This window comes from Phocoena sinus, chromosome 1 (genome assembly GCF_008692025.1).
Source record: "Phocoena sinus isolate mPhoSin1 chromosome 1, mPhoSin1.pri, whole genome shotgun sequence".
In the NCBI taxonomy this organism is placed as follows: Eukaryota; Metazoa; Chordata; class Mammalia; order Artiodactyla; family Phocoenidae; genus Phocoena; species Phocoena sinus.
In genome coordinates, this window is record NC_045763.1 from 11,632,243 (window position 1) to 11,648,167 (window position 15,925).

At 52.0% G+C, this 15,925-nt stretch overlaps 1 protein-coding gene across 1 annotated transcript in view; it reads left to right on the forward strand.

Annotated features, from left to right (window-relative positions):
• KAZN (kazrin, periplakin interacting protein) overlaps window positions 1–15,512 on the forward strand; it is a 464,439-nt gene extending 448,927 nt beyond the window's left edge. The window contains exons 11-15 of the mRNA XM_032654524.1: window positions 2,513–2,744; window positions 4,031–4,132; window positions 4,628–4,794; window positions 12,552–12,666; window positions 14,293–15,512. Of these exons, the coding sequence (XP_032510415.1) occupies window positions 2,513–2,744; window positions 4,031–4,132; window positions 4,628–4,794; window positions 12,552–12,666; window positions 14,293–14,457 (781 nt within the window). The 3' untranslated portion in view covers window positions 14,458–15,512. The remainder of the gene's footprint in view (window positions 1–2,512; window positions 2,745–4,030; window positions 4,133–4,627; window positions 4,795–12,551; window positions 12,667–14,292) is intronic.
• The last annotated feature ends 413 nt before the right edge of the window (window positions 15,513–15,925 follow it).

Sequence of the window (15,925 nt, forward strand, 5' to 3'; positions counted from 1 at the left end):
AATGTTTATTCAAGTCCTTTGCCCATTTCTGAATCGGGTTGTTTGTTTTGTTGAGTTTTAGGAGTTCTCTTTATTCTTTTGTGTAGTCCAAATTTCCATGTGGTTATTATTTTCTTTCCTCTCGAAGAAATTCCTTTTACATTTCTTGTAGTTCATTCCTCTGATGATGAATTCTTTCAATTTTGCTTGTTTAAAAAAGTCTCTGTTTCCTCCCTCATTTTTAAAGACTTTATTTTTTTAGAGCAGTTTTAGTTTCACAGCAAAACTGAGGAGAAGCTACAGAGATTTCCCGTAAACCGCCTGCCCTCACAGGTGCATTGCCTCCCATTATCAACATCGCCCTCCAGATGGAATATTTGTTTCAGTTGAACCTACAATGACACATCATTGTTACCCAAAGTCCATAGTTTACATTAGGGTTCACTCTTGGTGCTGTACATTCTATGGATTTGGACAAACATATAATGGAGTGCATCCATCATTACAGTACCATACTGAATAGTTTCACCGCCCTAAAAATCCTCTGTGCTCTACCTTTTCACCCCTCCCTCTCCTCCAAACCCTGGAAACCACTGGTCTTTTTGCTGTCTCCGCGTAGTTTTGCCTTTTCCAGGATGTCATATAGTTGAAATCATACAGTCTGTAGCCTTTTCAGATTGGCTTCTTTCACTTAGTAATACGCACTGAAGATTCCTCTAAGAGGGGGTTTTAAGTAGAAGAGTGACATGATCTGATGGATGTATTTAAAAGCTGCCATCTGGCAGCCACGGGGAAAGCGGATTAGAAGGGGCAAGGGGGTGGGGTGGGGGCAGTCAGGAGACAGCTGCAGAAATCTATGCCAGAGGTGGCCATGGCTTGACCCCAGAAAAGGAGACAAGGGGACGGACACACTGACCAGAGTGATTGATAGATGGACAGAGTGGGGGAGGGGAGAGGCGGGGCAAGTGAGGATGGGGAGATGGGAGAGAGGACCGGCATTTCATTTGGAGCCTGTTAAATTTGAGATGCCCGTGCCAGGAGGAGATGTCAAGAGGGCAGCTGGTTAGAATCCGGGGCTCAGAAGAGGCGAGTGAGGAGAGATGTGAACTTGCAAGTCCCTGTTAAAACAGATGTGATCCAGAGCCCTGGAAATGGAGGTCAGCCCCAGACGGGAGAGTGTAGGGGTGGTGAAGGGAAGGGGTGAAGATGGGAGATGTGCCCATTGTCAGGCCGCATCTACCCGGCACGGAGCTAAGTAGCTGCTCAATAAACATCCTTGGAGCGGAGGAAGGAAACGAGGAGCCATCGAGGACACCAGCAGGAGGGGAGGGGCGGGGCGTGATCCGCTATCTCCATCCTAGGGAAGGACCTGGAGGGGCCCCAGAGGCAGGGAGACCAGTTAGAAGGTGAAGTCCGGGGGGAGACGACGGTGCGTAGAGTGAGTGGTGGAGAGTAGAAAGGAGGAAGCGGAGTCAGGTGAGGTTGAAAACCCCACCCAGGTCTCCAGCTTGGCCGGTAGGGTGCTCTACTCACAGCCTCCATCCCACCCCAGCTGGGGAGTGGGTGAGGGGTGCTCCCTCTGCCGGTCCAGATCCCAGGCCTGGGGAGGAGGGCGGCGTCACTCCGTAAGCCCATTTTTTCTCTTTCGCATCAGGATCCCTTTGTGGTCGGTCCCCCGAGGCTCCCACTTCAGCAATGCAGCTCCCTACCCGGCATCACCTCCGGTCGTTTCTCAAAGTTCCTCCGCAGGTGCGAGGCGCCGTCCTCATTCATTCTGCGAGACTGTCACCCTGTGGCGAGCAGGGGAATGACATCTGAGGGGACCACACTTACCCTTTTGAGACGTATTCGTTGTTCGCCTACTATGTGCGCATGCGCGTGGCACTGGGTGAAGTTCTGGGTGGGATACAGAAAATCTGAGATACGGCGGTGAGGAGAGAGGACTTGGAATAAGCAAAACGTGGGGTTTCTTTCTGATTCCAAGACGTGCCGCTGTGTGACTCTGGGTGAGGGGGTGGGGTGCCAGGGTCCCCAGAGGTGCTGCTTACTGCTGCATTCGTCCCTGCGGCTCTGTCAGTGTCCCTTTCCACTCTCAGTGTGTCTGAACGTGGTCTCTTCTCTTCTTGTTCCCTCTGCCTGTCTGCTGATCCCTTTTGTGTTCTCTGGGGCTTGCTCTCTGTTTCTGTCTTTCCCTCTGTCTCTGTCTCTCTGTGTCTGTCTGCCTCTCTCTCTATTTCTCTGTCTCCTCTGTGTCTGTGTCTCTCTCCTATGTCTCTGTGCCCCTCTCCCTGGGTCTCTCCCTGTCTCCTCTCTCTCCCCTCCATCCACCTCTCCCCACCTCTGCCCTCTGTCTTTCTTCCTCTCTGTCTCTCCACTCCATCCCTGTTCATTTCTATGTCTGTGTCCCCTCCCCGCCATTGTTTGGCTTCTCATCCTCCATCTCTGCTCATCTCTGCCCCATTTCTCCCTGTCCCTCTGTTTCTGCCACCTTTCCCCACCCACCCCTCTCTCCGGCTGTGTCTCTCCCCACCAGCCTGTCCAAAGCCGCTGACCTGGACCATCACTGGGTGGCCAAGGCCTGGCTGAATGACATCGGCCTGTCCCAGTACTCCCAGGCCTTCCAAAACCACCTGGTCGATGGGCGGATGCTGAACTCCCTGATGAAGCGGGACCTGGAGAAGCACCTGAATGTGTCCAAGAAGTTCCACCAGATCAGCATCCTTCTGGGAATCGAGCTGCTGTACCAAGTGAACTTCAGCAGGGAGGTGAGAAGCGGGGTGGGGGGGCACCTTGCACAGCCCTGCTTTCCTCTCCGCATCCACTGTCTGTCCATCCAACCACCTGCCACCTGCCCACCCATCTATCGATCCGTCCATCCATCCTTCTACCTGTCCATCCGTCCATCCACCCATCCATCCCTTCCTCTCTCCCTCCCTCCTTTAAACAATTGCCTGTTGGGGATGGGCCAGACCCTGTGCTCAATTCAGGGGAAACGGGAAACACTCATCCTCCAGGGACTCACTGCTTATCAGGGGAAACCACAAAGAAGCTTGTGCTCACAACATCGTGGAAGGTTGTCCCAATGAGAGAAGCCCAGGGTTTTCTGAAAACCCCAAGGAGAAGCTTCCAGAGGGATCAGAGAAGCCCTCCCAGAGGTAGTGACACCTAAAGTAAGACCTGAAGGAGGAATTTCAGGGATCAGTCAATAGAAGGTATGAGGGGAAAGCAGCCCAGAGAGGAAAGAGCATAGACTAAGGCCCAGAGGACAGATCTGTGACAGCAGAAGATCTGAGAGTCCTGTGTGGTTCCCATTGCTGGGTTTGAGGTGGGAGGGTGAACGGGAGTGCAAACAGGTAGCTGGGGGACTGTGAGGCATATAGAGTTTGGACTCTGAGTGCCCCCTTGTTCTGAGTGCTGCCAAGCCAGAGAGCCCAGGGCATCTACTTCAGCTCCTCCAAGGCCTACCAGCACCTCTCCCCAGATAGTCCCCCGAGGGAGGGGCCCCAGGTTGCTGGGGTCTGTGGGACTGAGTGCAGAGGGCTTACTTTTCTTAGAGCACCGTCAGAGTACAAGCAATTCAGGGGTGGGAGGAGAGGGACAGAAGAGGGGTCTTCATGGCCTTCTCAAACACCCAACGCAGAGCCCTGGGCACAGGAAGTGATGAGGGCACGGGCCCTGCCCCCAGGAGCCCCAGTCTGGTACAGGAGGTGACGAGTGGGCCAATCATGACGGTGAAGTGTGGAAATGGGTGACCTCATCTGGGGACGTCCCTCCACAAACACGCATCGAGCACCTGCTCCAAGTCAGGTGAGCAGGGGGCTGGGATGCACAACCAGGCAGCCGCCGTGGGTCCTCCAGATGCAGGCGGCTCTGCCTCCAGGCTCCTTCACCCCGGAAGTGGGCTTCTCCCCATTTTCCAGAATGAAAGGATCGACGTGGCCAGAGCAGCCGTGGATGGCCTGGCCAGGAGCCTCACATCAGCATGCTGAGGTCCCTGCCAGCACCGTGGACCCTCATCCCCCCGGCTGACCCACCCTCCCCACCCCAACAGGCCCTCCAGGAGCGCCGGGCTCGCTGCGAGACGCAGAACATAGACCCCGTGGTGTGGACCAACCAGCGGGTGCTCAAGTGGGTGCGAGACATTGACCTGAAGGTGAGGGGAGATGGTGGGGCTGGGGGTGACTCGGGCAAATCCCATGCACGTCTGTGTATGTGCAAATCAATCTCCATTTTTGCGTGGGCTGAGGCACCGTCGCCCAGGCTGGCAAGAATAACCTGCTTCCTGTCCCTCAAGAGGAGGGAACTATTCCCCACTCCTGCCATCCCCCCAGCAGCACCCCCATCTCATGGGGCGGGAGGGAATGCTGAGCCATTCTCGCTCTTTGAAGCCAGGGTGGGATTGAATCCACACCCATCTTCTCCCTCAACAAGCATTTATGGGCTGCCTGCCTCGGTCTGGGTATGTCACTGACAAAAGAGTCCAGTCGCTGCTCTCATGGCCCTAAAAGAGTGGGGTGGGGTTCCCTCTCAGTATTAAATGAACTGGTCCCCGGAGGTCAAGCCCTTGCTGTTGGGGGCATAACCCCAGTGGAGGTGGGGCCCCCTCAGGCCAGCAGGGTGGCTCACCGGCCTCGTGTCTTGCCCTCAGGAGTACGCAGACAACCTGACCAACAGTGGTGTCCACGGTGCCGTGCTGGTGCTGGAACCCACGTTCAACGCTGAGGCCATGGCCACGGCCCTGGGCATCCCCAGCGGGAAGCACATTCTCCGGAGGCACCTGGCGGAGGAGATGAGTGCCATCTTCCACCCGGCCAAGTGAGTGTGGGCTGCTGGCTGCAGCTCGCAGCTTTTGGAAGCAGATGGTCCTGGCCCATCCTTCCTGGATCCCACCTGTTCCTTTGCTACACAGCGGTCTCCTTTGGCAGATCCAGAAACTGAGGCTCAGAGAAGTGCAGTGCTTTGGCCTGAACGTCATAGAGTAGAAAGAGATAGAGGAGCAGTCAGGTTTTGAATAAAGTGTGTGGTTAAAACGGGCACTTAGAGAAGGGAGAGTGACCAGCGTGTATGAGGAAGGCCATGTGAGGGTGGGGTTTGAGCTGGGGAGGATTCGCACTGGCCTAAGAGGTTGAGATGGCTGTTCCAGGCAGGGCTGACTATGGGGACGGAGGTTTGGAGACAGGGATGGACGTCTTAGTGGTTTTTACCATCTAGGTGAGCAGACCATGTCGGCCCACCTACCCCAGCCTCCTCATCTGAAAAGTGGCCGGAGGATAAACACGTGAACGGATGAACTCCCAATGCACTCTCTCCTTTAACGATGATTGTGGTTAGGGTTAGATGACCATTTATGAGCACATGCCATGGGCACTAATTCTATCCACATGACGATGCTCAGAAATTAGTTTCACTGTCCCTCCTTTATAGATGGAGAAAATTGTTTGAAGGAGCCAAGGTCAAACGGCTAGTAAATGGCAGAGCCCGGATTTGTCCTTTATTCTATTAATGTGATGTATTATGTGATTGATTTTCAGATGTTGAACCAACCTTGCATTCCTAGGATAAATCCCAGTTGGTCATGGTGTATAATCTTTTTATATGTTGCTGGATTAGGTTTGCTAGTATTTTGTTGAGGGATTTTGCATCAGTATTTACAAGGGATATTGGTCTGTAGTTTTCTTTTCTTGTGATAGTTTTGTCTGGTTTTGGTATCAGAGTAAAATTGGCCTCATAGAATGAGTTGGGAAGTTTTCCCTCATCTTCTGTTTTTGGGAAGAGTTTGTGAAGGATTGCTGTTCATTATTCTTTAAACATTGGGTAGAATTCACCAGTGAAGCCATCTGGTCCTGGGCTTTTCTTTGTGGGAAGTTTATCATTAGTTATTATTATTATTATTACTAATCCAAACTCTTTACTCATTGTGGGTCTATTTAGATTTTCTGTTTCTTCTTGATTCAGTGTCAGTAGTTTATATCTTTTTTTAGGTTCTTACTTTTTAAAAAAATTTTTTCATTGCAGTATAGTTGATTTACAATATCGAGTTAGTTTCAGGTGTACACCACAGCGATTCATTTCTATACATATATACACATATATATGTGTGTGTGTATATCTATATCTATATCTATCTATATATATATGTTCGTTCTTTTTCAGCTTCTTTTCCCTTATAGATTATTATAAAATATTGAGTAGAGTTCCCTGTGCTATACAGTAGGCCCTTGTTGGTTATCTATTTTATGTATAATAGTGTGTATAGTTTATATCTTTCTAAGAATGTGTCCATTTCATCTAAGTTAGCTATTTTGTTAGCATACAATTGATCATATGATCATTTCCTTGTAATCCCTCTTATTTATGTAGATTTATCCCCTCTTTCATTCCTAGTTTTACTAATTTGAGTCATCACGCTTTTTAACTCTTGGTCAGTCTAGCTAAGGTCAGCTCATTTTGTTAACAGGTGCCAGATTTGAACCTGAGGCTCTCTGCATCAGGCCTGAGTGCTCAACCCCCAAACTATATGGGGCCTCAGGGAACAGCTGAGCCACACCCCACGTTATGCAGGTGGGAGAAAATTGTGCATCTTTCGCAGGGTCCAGGTGCCCTGGACTGCCCTCCCCCGTTGGCAGGCTGACACCCAAGCAGTTCTCAGAGACCCTGCAACAGAGTCATCGGTGCTCTTGGAACTGCAGATACCTCATCCCCAACTCAGACCTACAGGACCAGAATTTGCTGGCAGAGCCCGGGAATCTACATTTTCATGCATTTTATGCATGCTGAGGTGGTTTTGACAAGAACCCTATTCCATGAGCCATGAATCAACAGGTGCAGGAAAAAGGCTTTTCTTCTCAGAATTTTCCACCTTCCTTTACCTCCCTTCTGGAGCCATGTGATCTGTAACAGTCTTAAGATCTTCCGAGCCCTGGAGGGGCAGCTCTAGCTAAACATTAGCCAGTGTGAATAACATTTGTGTGACTGATTAAACCCTTGACCGCCCCCCCCCATGAGGTGGGAGGTATGTTGACGACTGTCTAGGATTAGTGGGTGAGCGCTAGGGATGTTTCAACGGGGCACAAATAGCGTGGGTTCTTAGGTCGTTGGGAGGTCAGAGACTCCTTCAGGAACCAGGTGAAAGCAGTCCTCCTGATGTCAGGACAAGGAAGAAGGAAATGAACTCAGTCCAGGCTCCTCATTTTACCTCTGAGGAATCTGAGGCTGCTCAGCCAGGGAACCAAGAGGCAATGCCAGTACCAGACCCCAGACCTGTCTCCCTGTTAGGACCTTTTCCCTTGATGCTGCTTTTTTCCACATGTTGGTCATAGCTTATGAGTCAAGGTCTCCACGTGGGATGGGGGATTTTGGAACCTCGCGGCCCGTTGCTGAGACCCTGCCATGGGCCAGGGGATCAGACTTTCAGTTAGCTGGAGGAAGACAGAACTCCATGAATTTCTAAGGAATTTTAGAGCCCACTGCTGTTGGTACAAGAGTCCCCAGCTAAGCCAAACACCAGGGAGACAGTGATCCGCAGGCAGGTGGTGAGATGCTTGGGAAGGTCTGATGGGTTTATATTAACCAAGATCTTCAGGCTTTGCCCAGGACAGCTCTGCAGTGGTCTAGGTATCTCATCCTGTCTACTGCCTTCTCGCTCCTTTTCCTTCTCTGTTGCTGATTTCAGCTTTCCAGAAAGAGAAAGGGCAAGGCAGGTCTTTTGGGGTGAGTCCTCCCAGAATGCTTGGATTGGGTGGAGAGATTCCAGTTTGAGGAAACATCCCGAACCATCGAAAGAGACTTGAGAAGCCAACCCTGGGACTGAATCCCAGGCCGGGTGAAACAGAGTGATGGTCATAACAGCAGCCCTTCACACTGATATCATATGTCATCGTCAACAAAGTGCTGTCACATCCCTTGTTTCATTTTCTCCTCCTCCCTGTGAAGGAAGCTGAGTGAGAAGGAATCGTTGCCTCCTTTTACGGATAAGGTGACAGGCTTCAGAGAGGTGCTGTGACCTGCTCAAGACTAGATGGGAGTCCGTGGCAGTGCTGGAATCTACCAGCAGGGACTCCCGTGACCCTCCACCACACCAGGAAGCTTGAGCACCTGGTTCCACTCTCCAGGAGACGTGACCCCTGATCACATCTGTGATCCCACATCACCTGGTAGATGTGATGCCTGTAGTCACAGGGGGGCAGTCAGCTCAGAGCATCTTGGGAGATTATAGTCCCCATGTATTAATGGCCCGTGACCAGGAAGTCAGGGAACATCAGTACACAGCCCAACTCTAGGAAAGGCACATTTACCAAGAGTTTATAGGTTCCAATATGACATCATGTTCTCCAGCCTCCTCTCATTGCCATGACAACCATACGACCAAAGGGACTGAGGCGGGGCATTTTCTGATGTCATCTTGTGATGTCTGCTTTGACACACACTGACATCTTGCTTCTCCCAGTAAACCCCGGTCTAGCACCAACTCTGTCATAGGACCGTGTGTTAAAGATCCAGAGAAATAAATCAGTGGACCAAAAGGATGCAGGGAGTGGCCAAGCCGTTCCAAAGCATCACAGGAGCCAAAAAAAAAAAAAAAAGCCTTAATGAAAATGTGTGACCATCTCCAGCACTTGCCTGAAGGACGGTGTATCCTGTCACTAACAGCGGGTCAGGCACAAGGCGGATTCAGCCTGTAGTTCATTTAGATTCTCTCTGAATGTTAGGCCTGAGAAGAGTCCCCTTTAGGCCTCGGAAGTATCAGGCAAACATTGCATCTCTCTTGTAAATACTCCTCCCCATCCTGTGGCCTCGTGACCCATGGCCCCAAAGTGCCCCTTTTTGTTTCCAAGGATGCAAGAGTCAGCCGGCATCTCCCTCCTTTCCCTCCTCCTTCCCCCTCCAGACACAGTTATAAGGTGGGGTTATCAAGCTACCATAACCATTTGCTAAGCTCTGCCACGGGCCAGGCTCAGAACCTAGCACGTTGTTGCCACCTTCTATGGGTGGGTGCGTGAGCCCCATTTCACAGATGAGAAAACTGAGGTACAGCAAGGCTGCGTATCTTGCCTGGGGCCATAAGCTGGTAAGCTGAGGAGCTGGGATTCAAAGCATCGTGCTCTGCTGCTTCCCTAAAGGGCAGAAAGAGTGGCCAGAACAACAGGGGAACTGTGTCCAGCAGTGGTCTTATCTCCCTAGGCCCTTCCCAGGGGACCTTTGAGCCTCCAACCCGAAGTATAAACAGTGAGACAAAGTGAACGTGGAGCCTGACCCAGAGACGCCCGCGATAACTGACAGTTCATGTCCCCTGACCTCCCAGGAATGCTGGAGCGTCTCAGTGAAGCAGTTTCCTCTTGAGTCGGTTCCATGGGGCTCCCCTTGCTGTCACTTTGCTCCATTGTTCTCATTAGCATTTCAGCAGGGAAGAGCAATTCCATTATGAGCTCAAATAGACTCAACCCTCGAGCACACAGAATAAGAGGCCTTGTCACAGCTCTACCTCCTTGGCTGACAGGCTACCCATGTCTGAGAGATCTAGGCAGCAGACAAGGGGGAGTATTCCTGGGCCCCCTGGCAGGTCACCTGAGCCAGGTGGGGAAAGGGGCACATTGAGATTTTCAGGCACCCACAAGAAGGTGATGTTTCATGGTATTCTGCCTCACCCCACCCCCGAAGGATCACTGAATTGTGAGCCCAGAGACCAGGCCCTGGGGCGGGGTAGTCCATGGAGTCGTGGTCCTGTGTAAGGAGGACGCACAGCAGGGCCTTTGGGGGCTGAGTTCTGGCTCCTCTTCCATCATCTGTGGTTTTAGCAAGAAACTGGAGCCTCGGTTCCCTCATCTTGAAATGCAGACAATCACTCCTCTTCCCCAGGGCTTCGGGAGGGTTCAAGGAGCTGACTCAGGGGAAGGACCTGGCGTCATGCCTGGAACACAGTAGGCGGCCAATTAATACTCTGTCCTCCCCCACTTCACTCAGCTCCACCAAAGCATCCCTCGTAAACCTTCATTTAATTGGGTGAGACTCAGCCCTCAGGCCAGCCCCGCTGACAGAGGCTGATTCCCACCCCGCCACCTTCCTTCCTGCACGCATGCCTTTTTAGGGCCCAGGACACCCTGTACATTGACTCAGGAAATGAGTCAACAGAGATGCCCTATCTTCCAGAAACTTCCCTCATTAAAACTTATCCTTCCAACATTCCACTCCCTCAAGGTCTGACAAAGGAAGTAGAAATATTCAATTAGCCATTTCAAGTCTCCAAAGACGGTAACCTTGCGCCCGGCCTATTTGCGTTCTCGTGACTTTTAATCCGCAGGAGGAACGGTACGGTTTTAGCCACGGAGGAAAAAGCTAGAAGGGAAGGTGCTTTGGCACAGTGCTGGCAGGAGCTGCCCTGGGCTCCTCTGTCTACACCACAAAGGCAGGCACTTTCTGCTCAGGGGATGGTTTGTTAAGACCAGAACTGCGTACTGGGCTCCATTGTACAGATGAGGAAACCGAGGCCCAGCAAGGGAATCAGCTCACATGAGGGCACAGCTAGGGGATGGTTGAGCAGGGACTCAAGCCAGGTCTGTACCCCTCAACCCCTGTGTTGATCACAGCAACTCCTCATGCTATGCCAGCCCCTACTCAGCATTTTACATGTGTCCTCTCATTTAATCCGCCAATGACCTTATAAGAGAAATGTTGATATTAACCCCACTCCACATTCTGTCTCCTCCTCTGGCCCCCAAGGTGGGAAAAACATGGTCTAGATCTTGCTTCTAGAGAACCAAGTTCAAGTTCTATCCCTGCCACTGTGTGTCTTGTGTATCCTTGGATGAGACACACATCCCCTCTGGACTTCCATCTCTTTTTCAGTGAAAAACAAAAGAAGGGGCTCTGGAGTTCTCCCAAGTTCATCAGACAGCTGATGTTCCGTGACTCGGGGGTTTCATGCACTTCCCACAAGACGGCAAACATAGCTGGCTGCATGTGTTTAGATTTTCATGGCTTCTGCACTTAGGACAGCTTCCCCACTAGACCCGGGGCATTTCATCCCCAGATGGAGGAGAGAGGGAGGTCATCAACGAAGACCTCAGTTCCTGACCCACCGCAGAGCAAGAGCCTCCCTGTGACGAGGATGCCCTGGCACCGGGGGACCTGAGAACTCACCTTCACCTGCCACCCAGCAGCCAGTGCGGTCCCCTGCCCAGCACCCTCCCCTCCCTTGAACTTCCTCTGCAGAACTTGCCCCAAAAGAAGCAGAGCTTCTCTAAGGCCGCTTAAAAGCTATTAGAAGGTTCATTTCTCTTCATGAGTCCACCTCCGTGGTGGCCTGAGCCGAGGCTCACAGCTCCTGTAGAGCCACCTCCTGACCGCCCGTCAGCCAGAGCCAGTTCCTCTGTAATAAGTTTTTACTGTTAATATGACTCATTATCATTATAGCCATTTACTGGATTCCAGCTAAGCTCCAAAGCACTTTTTAACTAACCCTCACGATCACTTCGTGAAGTTGGCTCTAATACGATCCCCACCTGGCAGATAGAGAAACCCAGCTTTCAAGAAATTAAGTGACATGCTCGAGGTCACGCAGCCAGTGGAGAGTCGAGCCAGGATTTCAGTGCCACTGAAGCTCCAAGGAAGATGCTGGACACCAGCGTCTTGGGATTGCTGAGGTTGACAGGGAAGGTACAGAAGGCTCTGCCCATGCTGGGGCCAACCCTGCAGGCAGAGAAAGATGGGAGTCCAAGAGACACACTGGTTTGCCCAAAATCTAAAAGAGAAGGAAGGCAGGTGGGAGGACGAAGTTCGGAACTCCTGGTTCTGAACCAGTTTCTTGCCCCAACTCCATACTCCATACGCACCAGCACTAAGATTCTAACACAGGGGCTGGCCAACTTCTTCCATACAAGGCCAGATAGTGAAGATGTTAGCGCTGGAGAGCCATGTGGTCTGTGTCCAAGTAGTAAGAAAGCAGCCATAGACAACGTGCAAACCAAGGGACTGGGTTCCAATAAAACTTTATTTGCAAAATCAGTCAGCTAGCTGCATTCGGCCCACAGGCTGTAGTTTGCCAAGTCCAGTTCTAACAGAAGCCTTTGATGCTTTTGTACAAGGAAGGGAGCGATGGGGGTAACAAGTCAAGTGGCGGACCCAGATTCCCAATGCAGAGTGGGGGAAACTTTCTTGATGTTTCTCCAGTCACACCTAATGAGCTGACATGGGGGGCTTCTCCTATCAAGTCTCCCCTCTCCTGACAGGGTTTGCAGGACAGTGGGGGCTTAGGAGAGACTTTGGGGTCTCTGAGACCAGGGTTCAGATCTTGGCTGTGCCGCTTCAAGCTGTGTGATCCTGGGCAGGTCGCTTGATCTCTCTGTGCCCCCTTTCCTCATCGGCAGCGAGAGATGGCAGCCTGGCCTCTAGGTGTGCTCTGAGGATTGTGTTTGTAAAGTGCTTGGCCCGGTGGTGGCGTGTAGGAGATACTCAGTACACCGCAGCTGCGGTCACTGTTCCTGGAGTGAGTGAGTGTCTGTGTCTCTGGGTGGCAGTAGCTGGCACACACCCCCGGCTGCCGCAGCCCTGCTGACTTGCACTGGGTCTCTCCTCAGCTCCACAGGCATCCGGGAGGCTGAGCGATTCGGAACGCCCCCGGGGAGGGCCTCCAGCATCACCCGGGCGGGGAAGGAGGAGAACAGCGGTGGGATCAAGTACAAGGCTGGCCGGGTAGGTCGCTCCACGTGTTTACCTGGGGGTCCCCCAGCCTGGGAAAGAAAGGTCTTTGTGTCGTCTGGAGGGGGGCCGATGGGCCAGGTCACAGGTGCAGCTGGGAGAGAGGCCCTGGAAGCCACCCTCAAGGGACCTGCATGATGGTTAAGACACACTCAGCCTTGTGGGGTCTTTGTCACTGTATCTCGAAGTGCAGGTCTCACCTGCCTGCATCAGACTCACCTGGGTGGATGCGTAACATACAGATTCTGGGGCCCACGTGGGGCCTCCTGACTCAAGGGCCTCGGGGGCAAGGGGAACCCCGCATGCCGCAAGGCTGCCCAGAGGGTTCCAACACACCCTAAACTCTAAGGGCCACTGACTTAGATTTTGAACTCCAACGGCCACTGACTTAGATTTTGAACTCCAACGGCCTGACCAAGAGCAGCGGATGAGCCTCTGGTGCATAAGAACATGTGTAGTTGGGTCTGATCATGTGGACTCAGGGTGACACAGATTCCTAAACGGAGGTGTATAGACGCAGACGACAGAAGCGGATAATCCAAAATTCTTCCATTTATTCAGCGGACAGTTTTGGGTACTAAGTGCATCCCAGGCACGTCCTGAGTGTGGGAGATAAACAGGAATAAATGACCACCCTCACCATTAAGATGCTCTCAGTCTAGACTGTGCATTCCCACTGGGGGTGCTGTCACCCCGAAGGGGTCAAAATTGTTTCGGCTCAGGGAGGGCACAAAAAACCTTACTCGTTTTATTTATAAAGCACAGCCATACACATGGCACATAAACAGTGCACAGTATACCCGTGGCATGAAAATTTCATAGTGGGAGTGTGATTAGGGAAAAAAATGTCTAAAAAGTCTTCTTTTAAGGGGGGGCAGTATTGAAAGAAAGGTTGAGAAACACACTGGTCCAGAAAGAAAGGCGGTCAAATCAATAAATAATCACAAAGCACTGCCATGACTACCCTAAGAGAGAACTATTTACTGAGGGGCCACCGAATCTGATAATGACAGCTACTGTCTCCCAGCACCTTGCTGTGTGCTTCCCAGATGGATTTCTACTCTTTGCAACAACTCTGGGAGAAAGGAATTATTAGACCCATCTTGTAGCTAAGAAAACTGAGGCTCAGAGGGGACAGGTGACTTGTCCGAGGTCACACAGCTGGGAAATGGCAGAGCAGGGATCCAAACCCCAGTTTGTGAGTCTCCAAAACCCACACTCTTTCTGCCACACCAGGCAATGCTGGAATATTTCTTCTTCTTGACCTGGGAATGCAGTCAGACCTCACGCCCACACTCATTCTCACCCCCCCCTCCTCCTGCTGAAGAGGAAGGTGAGAGACTTCGGTAGATAATCAGAAAGACTATATTTGCCCTCACCCTCAGTAACAAACGGGTTCCTTCCAGCTGGGAACACAAAGCTCTCTCCTAAGGTTAACTCACAGAAGTCCTCTCAGTCTCCCTGAGGAGTGGAGTAGTATTACTAATAGGAGGAACACAGAGTGGCTAGGTAAGGTCACACAGCAATTGAAATTGGAGACCCCACATTTCCCAGATCCAAGAACATTCAATTCTCTTTTTCTCTTCTTCCTGTCCTTTGTTCTCATTCCTCTCTTCTCAGCTGCCCCTGGGAAAGATAGGAAGGAGCTTCAGCAGCAAAGACCCCGATTTCCACGATGACTATGGCTCTCTTCAAAACGAAGATTGCGGAGATGATGACTCGCAGGGCAGGCCCGAGCAGTGCCGTCTGGAGGGCTACAATGGCCTGGAGGTCACCAACGTGTAAGGAGCCGATGCTCCACCAGACCCAACACAGAGAGACCCGGGGATGAAGGACAGCCAGGGACTGTCGCTGTTGTACATAGTGATCTCGGCCTGAGGGTGCTCCCCTAGTCCCGGGAAATCCCAGTAGACTGCTGTGACTGCGGATGGGAACCCTGGGGAACGAGGGGGCACCAGCCTGCCTGACTTGAGCGGGCTGTGGACTTCCGTGCTCACTGGAGGGAGACTGGCCCAGAGGGCCCGTCAGGGTGCCCAGCACCTCTGTCATCAAGGCTCTACCTCGGAGAGACTCAGCCACTGAGCAGTTCAAGTGGTCCCGGGAGCCTTGAAATGAGCCACCAGGATGGAAGGAGGTACAGGGTTCCCCAAAACACCCTCCCAGGAGGAACAGGTGGGACTCCAGCCAGACACGCAGAGCCCGGCAGTGACAGCACCAGGAGCTAGCAAAGCTGGAGGCTGACCGGTCACCACGGGGACCCTTCTGGCCAGCCTGGCGGAGGTCTCAGCTCCAGCATCCATGCCCCCCATGACCAATAACTTGGCTTCTGACTTGGGTCACTGAATCTCTCTTGGGAGAAGGCACAACGGGAAGGTCATTCCCATCCTAAAAGCCGTGTGTCACATCCGGGTGGACATGTTAAAGGGCTACTTGCTCCCTCCTCCCGGGAGTGGCTGTCCTGGGTGGAGGCAGGTGACATCCCTGCGGGGGTGGGGCTGAGCAGTGACGTTGCCAGGAAATGCAGATATCTGGTCATCAGGATGAAGGATATCGTGTCGATAGGATCGGGGTTGACTGAGTTAGGTCCGTGACAACTGTACCAAGTGTGACAGTGGGTTTGGGACTGGGAACAGGGAAACGCTTGTCATCGTTAACCCAGCAAACCTTGTTGTGACGTCTGTCACCTGACACACAGGTGTGCTTGCCAGTGTCCTAATTGAGCTGAATCTCACAGGTCGCTAAGGTGGTACAGAGGATCCCCAGCCCTCTTCTTGACTCTACTACTGTTTTGCTGTGTGGCTTCTTCCCAGTGGCCTCACCTCTCTGTGCCTCAATGTCTTCATCTACAATACTTCTGGTTCCCTTCCAGGGATGTTGTGAGGATTAACACTTGCTAACGTCTGTAACACTTTGTAACCTCTCAGGAGACAGGTGGGAAGTTATGGGGTCCAGGGTGGGTGTCTGCTTTCCCATTTACAGCACAGAACTGACACTGTACTGATATAGTACTGGTTCTCTCCACCTGTTTTTTGTTGTTGTTGTTTCTGTTTGTTTGTTTTGGGGGCCGCACCGCACGGCATGCGGAACTTCCCCGACCAGGGATTGAACCTGCACCCCCTGCAATGGGAGGGCAGAATCTTAACCACTGGACCACCAGCGAAGTCCTCTCCAACTGTTCTGATTGGAGCAACGTGCAAAAGGAGGGCAAGAAATGTTTAATGTTCAGACTCTCTAGAGCCCCCAGTAGGACCTG